Here is a 10353-nt window from a genome sequence, read left to right as displayed (position 1 = left end):
CATCTTGCCAGAAGTCCTCTTAGGTTTTTATAATAGTGGTTTCATACAACATTTGTCCCTTTGTGATTGACTTATTTCACTCAGCATAATGCCCTCCAGATTCATCCATGTTGTGAGATGTTTCGTGGATTCATCATTGTTCTTCATCATTGCATAGTATTCCATGGTGTGTATGTACCATAATTTGTTTATCCGTTCATCTGTTGATGGACACTTAGGTTGTTTCCATCTTTTTGCTATTGTGAATAATGCTGCAGTGAACATGAGTGTGCATGTGTCTCTTCATGTGATGGCTCTTATTTCTCTAGGATATATTCCTAGGAGTGAGATTGCTGGGTCTTATTGTATTTCTATTTCTAGCTTTTTAAGGAAGTGCCGTATCGTTTCCCATAGTGGTTATATCATTTTACGTTCCCACCGGCAGCGCATAAGAGTTCCAGTCTCCCCACAACCTCTCCAACATTTGTTATTTTCTGTTTTTTTGATTAGTGCCAGTAACGGGGTGAAATGGTATCTCATTGTAGTTTTGATTTGCATTTCTTTAATGGCTAATGATCGCGAGCATTTATTCATGTGTTTGTTAGCCGCCTGATTGTCTTCTTTGGTGAAGTGTCTGTTCATACCCTTTGCTCATTTTTTGAATGGATTATTTGTCTTTTTTGTTGTTGAAGTATTGAAGTATTACATAGATTTTAGAGCTTAGACCCTTGTCGTATTATGTTGTAGCCAAAATTTTTTTCCCAGTCTGTAGGTTCTCTTTTTTACTGTTTTGGTGAAGTCTTTTGATGAGCATAACTGTTTAATTTTTAGGAGCTCCCAGTTCTCTAGTTTCTTTTCTGGTGTTTATGCATTGTTAGTTATGGTTTGCATTGTATTTATGCCATGTATCAGGGCCTTTAGTGTAGTCCCTATATTTTCTTCCACAATCTTTATCATTTTAGGTTTTATTTTTAGGTCTTTGATCCATTTTGTGTTAGTTTTTGTGTATGGTGTGAGATGTAGGTCCTGTTTCATTTTTTTATAGATGGACATTCAGTTTTGCCAGCACCATTTGTTAAAAAAACTGTCTTTTTCCCATTTAATGGACTTTGGTCCTTTGTCAAAGATCAGCTGACCATAGGTGGATGAATTTACATCTGGGTTCTCGATTGTGTTCCATTGTTCTATGTGTCTATCGTTGTACCAGTACCAGGCTGTTTTTGACTACTGTGGCTGTATAGTAGGTTCTAAGATCAGGTAGTGTGATGCCTCCTACTTTGTTCTTTTTCATCAGTAATGCTTTTCTTATCCAGAACCTCTTTCCTTTCCATATAAAGTTGGTGATTAGTTTTTCCATCTCGTTAAAGAATGCTGTTGGTATTTAGATCAGGATTGCATTGTATCTGTAGATCACTTTGGGTAGAATTGACATTTTCATATTGTTGAGTCTTCCTATCCATGAGCATGGTATGTTTGTCCTTTTATATGGACCTCTTTTGGTTTCTTGCAATAGTGTTTTGTCCCCAAATTTTGGTTTGACTTATGTTTCCTCATGATTAGATTCAGGTTATGCATTTTTGGCAGGAATAATATAGAAGGGATATATCCTTCTCAGTTAATCATACCATGGCACCTTTGTTTCTTCTTTCTGAAAGGTTCTGAAACTCTTAGCCTAGGATGGCCTACTCTTGGATAAAGCCTGATTTCTTTATTCATTATTCTAAATTCATACTTGGATCCAGTCTTACTAACTGCTCTCCTGGGACCCCTGTTTTCATTCTGTCGGTCTCTGTCCTATAGCTGCCCATAGCAGGCTTCCTGTCATCACCTCTGGTTCATAGCCAATGCCCCCATTGGACCTCCCATTAAATTCTTGATTCCAGTGAAAGAGATCATATTTAGACTTAACAGTAGATGATCAATCCATTTCTGTCTTACTCTTTTCCCTGGATTCTCTTTGATTTATCACCTTATAACTCAAGTGCTTATTCTGTTCCTTATCCTGTGAAGCCGACATCCAGAATAGTGCTGTTTTTGCTATTATGGTCTTAATAGTAATAATAATAACAACAATAATGGGAGGTGGAGGGATAGCTAAAATTAATTGTTTACTCTGTACTGTGGACCATGCACAAGTTTTATCTCATTGAATCATGACTACAGTCCTATGTGATAATTACTATTATTGTTTTACAGATAAGGAAACAGAGACACATAAAGATTAAGTAACTTGATTAAGCCCATATAGTTGATTAGTGGTGGAACTGAGATCACTCAGTAAAAAGAAAAGGAATAATTTTGGATCCCCAGAGGTGGTAAATAAGTAGGAAAGGACTGTGATTCTGAGTGCCAATAAGCTTAGTTTAGTTACTAGTCAAGTTGAGGTATTCAGGAAGTAATTGGAGTTGAGAGGTTGGAAAATGATGAAAAGACTTTGTAGGAGATCTAAAATTGGGAGCCTTTTAGCATAGAAACAATAATAAAGTCTTTGGAATAGGTGAGCTTTCTGAGAAAGAAGTGTAGGAACGATGAGTCAAGGATTGACCACTATTTAGAAGTGATCACATTTAGGGAGACAGGAGAGGAGCTAATAAAGAAGAGAATCAAGGAGAAGTCTGTGTCATGTCTGTATATACAAAGCATAGGAAAATGGAAATTATATATTATTAGTTTTTTAAAATTGTATGATACAGAACACACACATACACAGAACCCAAACACATCATAAAAACAGTGGAGGAAGTCTTGAAACCAAACAGTAGCTTGGCTTAACTAGTAAAAAAAAGTCTGCCTTGAGCGTTGTGCTCTTTTAAGAACTATTTGTATGGAATCAAATTGACAACAGCATCTCGAAAGATTAGATAGGAACCTTAGGGGGAAGTGAGTTTATGTTAATGGGGGAGGAACAGCTGCAAAAAGGAGGGTGAAAATGGTTGCACAACTCAACGAATGTAATCAGTGTCACTGATTTGTACATGTAGAAACTGTTGAATCGGTGTATGTTTTGCTATGTATATCTGAAGCAACGACAACAAAATTTAAAAAACAAGTGGAGAAGATACACATCAAACTGTTAACAATGGCTATCTTTGGGGGGGTGAGATAATACAAAATTTTTACCTTCTGCTTTATGCATTCCTCTACTCATTGAATTTTAGTGATGATTTTATATTATTTTTATTATCATAAAGGAAATAGTGAATATCCTGGCTGTTGTGTCCCTCCGTGACCTGGCTCCTCCCTCCTCCCTAGTGTCTTTCCCACTCCTTTCCAACATACTCCCCACTGTTCCCTATGAGTGTCTTCTGGTTTTTTGTATCAGTAAATATTGAATAATCAAGGAATGATGAAACTAGTAAATGAAATTTTCATCTCTGTCCTTAGACTATGCTTTTCCTGACTTAACTGAGAAGGCAGGTCCTATGGAAGACACAAGCCAGGCCCAAGAGGTGCCAAGCCTCCCTTCTCCCTTGCCCAAGATGAATCTGGTTGAGCCACCCTGGCATATACCTCCTGAAGAGGAGGAAGAAGAAGAGGAGAGGGAAAAGGAAGAGGTAGAGAAGGAAGAGGAGGAGGAGGAGGAAGAAGAGGAGCTGCTCCCTGTGAATGGATCCCAAGAAGAAGCCAAAACTCAGTTCCATGACTTTTCTCCCACCAGCAGTAGCCAGACTCCAGGGTCCACCAAACTCAGGCAAGAAGATTCTGGGGACCAGGCCTCGTCGGGTGTGGAGGTGGAGAGCAGCATGGAGCCAAGCTTGTCACCGTTTTCAGTCACCCCCAATACAGTGACCCTGGGGCATCAGGACTTTACCAGCCCAGAGGCAGGGGGCACAATGCTGCCAGGTGCAGGGTTTGGGGCAGAGTTTGAGGCTCCTCAGGAAGTGGGTAAGGAGGCTACTGTGGGAGCAGCTGGATTGGCTGGCAAACAAGGGGAGGTGCTGTCCTTGACATCATTTCCACAAATGAAAGTTCCAAGTGGGACTGAGACTCTCAAAGAAGATCACCTTCACCCCAGAACCTTAGCGCCTTTCTCACTGGCCCCCCAAGACATGGAACTGACACCTTCCTCTGCTACTTTGGGGCAAGAAGACCTCAACCAGCAACCCCAGGAAGGGCAAGCAGCTGAAGCTCAATCTAGAATACCCTGGGATTCTACTCAGGTAAAGTGAAGGCCCATGCAGGCCATCAGTCTGCACCTTCCTCTGTGGAGCCTGGCCATATCCAGGGTTGGTGCAGCCTGCTATGGCATTTGCCAGGCTGAGGATGGAGGCCTTTTCTACAGCACATATAACCCCAAGAGAACATACCTCATGGCCCAGTAATGGGCATTCTCACCACTCTTACATGCAAAGACCCTGTGAAAAGCTTGGTGTCCCTGGCCTGGTTTTCACCGAACACAGGTGCTACTGCTGTCACCCTTGGCCTGCCCCACTGCTTATGACAGCTGCTGAGGGTTGGTGCCTGACCCATGCTCTCCCCCATCCCCACTCGCATCACCATATGTGCAGTCACTCTACTGTCCTCATCACCTCCCTGCCTGCCCCGCTCCCCTCCGCCCCATTCAGGAGTCAGTGCTCATACCCACAGAACTCAGAAGGAAAGGGGTCCTAAGTTGTCAGCCTGTGTCTGCCCTATAGGTATATTTTCATTTGACCTACAGAATAGTAAAAATTTTACCACTGAAAGCCTTTAAATGGAGGAAGCCCTCTGCGGTCTGCCCCTTGGCCACAGTTTCCCACTTCCTGTGTATCATGACCTCCTCTCACTTAAGACACTCTCTGCTTAGTCCCTGAAGACATTAGAGTTTGTGAACCCTGCGCTAGATCCTTGGCATGTCATCTCCGAGAGGTTGTCACCTCCCACCTAGCTATACCAACCTATACCTGGCCTTCACTTTCTAGCTTCTCAAAGAGTTTCGACCATGCTCTCTCCCTGATGGCTCTCCTTATGCCTGTGTAACTGTAGCCCTTCTTTTTGTTTTATTGTACAGGTGATCTGCAAGGACTGGAGCAACCTGGCTGGGAAAAACTACATCATTCTGAACATGACAGAGAATATAGACTGTGTGAGTGCTAAGCCCAGGCGGGGGAGGAGGGGACTGCAATGAAAGGCCGGAGGCAGGCAGGCAGAGTGGGGAATGGGAAATGAGGCCAGGGACAGGGGATGGAGTGGAAGGCTTAATCCTTAAATCAGAGAGGGCCGCCTAACCCAAGATACGAACCAGCAGCACCCACCAACGTCAAAATAGAAGAGGGCTTTCATATTTTTACATTTCTAAAGACTTGTTCTTGGTCTCCTCTGCCTTTTAAAGGAATAGTTTTATTCATGTGTGCAATATCTTATCTGAGGATATTGAAATCTTTTTTGTTTTTGTTTTTAAGTTGTGTTCTTTCTGTATAGTCTTGTTTTTTCCAGGTTGCTCTCCCCCATTTGTTTGTTTTGGTCTCAGTTTTTCATGTGTGCTTTCCTCAAATGTGTGGTGGTGTCTGTTCATCTGTATTTAAGGAGGGCTATCAAAAAGCTGATTGGAAGCTTTGAGCTTGTTAGTAGGGCTCGTTAACTGTGGCTTCTCAGAAGGGTGATCCGGCTGGGCCATTTCATTTGGAAATTTCTAATATAAGCAGCTTTAGATCTTTCCTCCCAGAGTGATTAGATTCTTTGAAAAAGGAATTTCTGTTCTACTGGGAGTATAAAGGGATAGTTGCTGGTGTTCTGGGAGCCAAGGTGGGGCAAGAGGGCTGGGTGTCTTGTAGACAAACATGTCTACGTAAATTTCATTATAAATGTTTAATCCCTGTCTAAGTCATCTAGCGCTGCTATAACAGAAATACCACAAGTGGATGGCTTTATCAAAGAGAAATTTATTCTCTCACAGTCTAATAGGCTACAAGTCCACATTCAGGGCATCAGCTCCAGGGAAAGGCTTTCTCTGTCAGCTTTGGACTAGGAGCTTCTCCGCACAGAAACCCCGGGTTGAAAGGACGCGCTCTGTTCCTGGTGCTACTTTCTAGGTGGTATGAGGTTCCCATGTCTCTCTGCTCGCTTCTCTCTTTTATATCTCAAAAGAGATTGGCTTAAAGACACTATCTGATCTTGTAGCTCTCATCAATATAACTGCTGCTAATCCATCTTATTACGTCATAGTGCTAGAGTTTACAACACATAAGGAAATCACATCAGATTACAAAATGGTACATAGTCATACAATACTGGGAATCATGACCCAGCCAAGTTGACAGATATTTTTGGGGGACACAGTTCAATCCATGACACTCCACCTGTTTGCTGTATGAACCCCACACCCAGTGGTGCCTGGTGTTCTCTAGTTCAGAGATCCTGTATTTTGTTCTCTTTCAAGAATAAACTTCCAGTCTTCTGCCAGGGAGGAGGGACATTTGTCAGCTGTTCAGCATTGGGGAGAAGATTTAGGAATCCAGGTGTTTCTTGAACAGACTTTCAGCCAGTTTTCATGTTTTTAGCACTATCTTCATCCTTTTTTCCAAAAGTAACCAGCTGCGTATTCTGGAGCTTTTGGGGAGGCCAGACAATATAAATCTGACTGCTTGTCAGCTCTCCCATTGTTAGCTTAGGATTTGTCTCCTTAGGGTTCACTGAATCAGGAATTTCCTACTCATCAGTCTGCTTCTGGCATCCATATTTTGTTGCTCTTGTTTTCTCTTGTTTTTGTCTTCGTGGTTTTAGACTTTAAAACAATTCCCTACCCTTGATTTAATGTGTTAAGGGGAGGAGTGAAGGTACATGCATGTGTTTAATCCGAAAGTGACCAATGAAGTTTTTGTTTTGTCTTTTTTTTTAGTATCATTATAAGTTGATGAATTTTAGCGTAATTGATATTTGCGTGTTTACATAATTGAGCCATTACAGTTATTATTTCTTATTGATACCCCATCTTTGGCTGGTGAAACCCCTTTCAAATTGGCTTCTGAGTCCTTGTGATCAATTTACTAGTGTTTGAGAGCTTCCTTGCTTTTTTGGTATAACATGATGTTCCAGGCTCATTCTGTACCTTCCCTTTCCCAGACGTGGAACATCAACATTTCTCCAAGAAGCCCTCGTTCCTTTTACTGGGAAGGTACTTAGAGACCACAGTATGGGCACTTGGGACCCTTAAATTTTTGGAATGCATACTTGAACAAAAAAGGTAATGCCTCTCTTCTCTTTCCAGACAACACATAGATGTTGTCTTAGTTATCTAGTGCTTCTATAACAGAAATACCACAAGTGGATGGCTTTAACAAACAGAAGTTTATTCTCTCACAGTTTAGGAGGCTAGAAGTCTGAATTCAGGGCACCATCTCCTGGGGAAGGCTTTCTTTCTCTGCCAGTTCTGTGGGGAGCCCTTGTCATCAATCTCCCCCTGGTCTAGGAGCTTCTCAGCACAGGGACCCTGGATCCAAAGGATGTGCTCCGCTCCCAGTGCTTCTTTTCTTGGTGACATGAGGTCCCTCTCCTCTCTGCTCCATTCTCTCTTTTATATTTCAAAAGAGATTGACTCAAGATACAGCCTAATCCTGTAGATTGAGTCCTGCCTCATTAACATAACTGCCTGTAATCCTGCCTCATTAACACCATAGAGGTTAGAATTTACAACACATAGTATAATCATATCAGATCACCAAATGGTGGACAACCATACAATACTGGAAATCATGGGGGAACACAATTCAATCCATAACAGATGTTAAACTGCTTTTATTGTTTTTTCTGTTTTTGTCTTCTGTGTTAATTTTATTTAATATTTGACATCCACCTAATTAGTCACCGTTATTAACAGCCAGTGCTTATATAGCTTTATGAATATTTTATTAGTTTCTCTGCTCACACGTCTTCTCACATTCCACTCCTTTCTTCTGGGTTTGGCTTCCTTCTATCTGAAATACATCCTTTTGTAGCTCTTTTTGCAAGGATCTCTCAGCCTTTATTTCTCTAAAAAATGTCTTTTATTATTTTTTTTGTTGTAAGTTTTAATTTTGATATTATTTCAAACTAGAGCATGGTACAAAGAACTCCCATATACCTTTCACCCAGATTCACCAGTTGTTAGCATTTTGCCAAACCATTTGAGAGGAAGTTGAAGGCATCATTCACCTTCACCCCTACCCTTAAATATGTTAGTGTGTGTTTCCTCAGAATAAGAATATTCATTTACAGAACCATGGTATAGTTATCAAAACTGTTATCTAATCTACAAATCTTATTTAAATTTCACCAATGGTCTCAATAATGTCCTATAGCTTTTTTTCCTCCTGGTCCAGGATCATGCATGTCTGTTTAGTCTCTTTTAATCTGAAGCATTTCCTCAGCCTTTGATTGTCTTTAATGATACTGTTGAAGAGTATGAACCAAATATTTGGTAGAATGTTCCCTCAGTTAGGTTTGTCTGATGTTTTCTAATGATTAGCGTTAGATAGTACATTATTGGAAGGAATACTACTTGGATGATGTGTGGCTTCCTCAGTGTATCACATCAAGAGGTACATATATTGGTTTGTCTCCATATTTGATTACTTGGTTAAGGTGGTATCTGCCAGCTTTCTCCACTCTAAAGTTAGTATTTTTTCCTATTGTAATTAAGACTTTGAGATTATGTAGACATCTTATTCTTCGTCAAACTTTTATCCATTAGTTTTAGTGTCCATTGATGATTCTTGATTGAACCAGTTATTGCTAGTTGTTGTTAGGTGCTGTCAAGTTGGTTCTGACTCATAGCAACCCTGTGTACAACAGAATGAAACACTGCCCAGTCCTTTACCATCCTCACGATTGTTGTTATACTTGAGCCCATTGTTGCAGCCACTGTCAGTTCACCTCATTGAGGATCTTCCTCTTTTTCGCTGACCGTTTACCAAGCATGATGTCCTTCTCCAGCGACTGATCCCTCCTGATAATATGTCCAAAGTATATGAGACGTAGTCTCAGCATCCTTGCTTCTAAGGAACATTCTGGCTGTACTTCTTCCAAGACGGGTTTGTTCTTTTGGCAGTCCATGGTGTTTTCAGTATTCTTTGCCAACACCATTAACTCAGAGGTGTCAGTTCTTCTTCTGTCTTCCTTATTCATTGTTCAGCTTTCGCATGCATATGAGGCAGTTGAAAACACCGTGGCTTGGGTCAGGCGCACCTTAGTCTTCAAGATGACATCTTTGCTGTTTAGCACTTTAAAGAGATCTTTGCTAGAGAGGTTGCAAAATGTGATTTTCTAACTCTAATTTCCTCCTATATTCATTAGTTGGTATTCTACTGAAAGAAAGAGTTTTTCCTTTCCTTTCTTTTCATGCATGTATGTATGTATGTATGTATTAATATGGAGTCATCATGGGTTATTGTTTTATCAAATAGGTTATAATCCATTACTGTCATTATTTATTTTGATATTCAAATTATCACAGGTTTGACCAATGGGGCACCTTTCAGGATGACTTTTATGATCTTTTAACATAGTCCCGTAAATCTGTAAAAAATTTATCAAGAACAGATTTATTGAACAAAGATTTACTTGGGATATAAAAGAGACCATTATGCCATGCTGCATATCATTATTTACAAAATTCACTTTATATTTTATGGCAAAATATATTATGGGGGAAGGGTTGCTTTACGTTTCTTACTAAATTAAACATAATCATGTTTTTCCCTGCTGTTTTCTTCAACTACCTGTCTTCTTGCAGGGCTGAGTATGTCGTTGCCGTTGAGTAGGCTCAGACTCATAACAACCCTATGTACAACATAATGAAACATTTCTCAGTCCTGTACCATCTTCCTGATTGGGGTTGGATATAGATAGCTGCTTCAAACACAATTATTTTTACAAGAGCTAGGCATTTTCAATGTCTTGAATTCTTCTAGTTCTCATTTTCTTTGTTGGTGTACTGTTTTTATCCTGTTTCAGATTTTTAGTAGCTGTTTCCTCAGAAGGGAGCCCTGGTGGTGCAGTGGTTAAGAGCTCGGCTGCTAACCAAAAGGTCTGCAGTTTGAATCCACCAGCCGCTCCTTGGAAACCCTTTGGGGCAGTTCTACTCTGTCCTATAGGGTCACCATGAGTTGGAATCGATTCCACAGCAACAGGTTTGGGTTTTTTTGTTTGTTTGTTTTCCTCAGAAGTATATCTTTTAGAATCCCAGTTTCCTCTTTGCTTTCACTTTATATTTTCCTGCTTGTGGCTTAGCCTTTTGGTAAAACAATATTTTCCAGTCTTTTATTTTGAATACACTTTTATTGGTTTTCATTTTTTCTTCAACATTTGAGCCAGTTGGTTTCTCTTCTTTACTATAAAGAGCAGTGGATCCTGAAAGCTCAGTCTCTCTGTCTTATTTCTACTTACAAATTTTGTAGATGAAGTCCTTTGAATTAAAGC

General features: G+C 40.4%; 1 protein-coding gene across 1 annotated transcript in view; it reads left to right on the top strand.

The window, feature by feature from the left end:
- The window catches only part of PODXL2 (podocalyxin like 2), a 78863-nt gene that overhangs the window by 50062 nt on the left and 18448 nt on the right, over nt 1–10353 (top strand). Inside the window, exons 3-4 of the mRNA XM_012559812.2 lie at nt 3364–4139; nt 4970–5044. Of these exons, the coding sequence (XP_012415266.1) occupies nt 3364–4139; nt 4970–5044 (851 nt within the window). The remainder of the gene's footprint in view (nt 1–3363; nt 4140–4969; nt 5045–10353) is intronic.

Source organism: Trichechus manatus, unplaced genomic scaffold, assembly GCF_000243295.1.
Source record: "Trichechus manatus latirostris isolate Lorelei unplaced genomic scaffold, TriManLat1.0 scaffold00001, whole genome shotgun sequence".
Lineage (NCBI taxonomy): Eukaryota > Metazoa > Chordata > Mammalia > Sirenia > Trichechidae > Trichechus > Trichechus manatus.
This window is presented reverse-complemented; position numbering and strand designations above follow the sequence as displayed.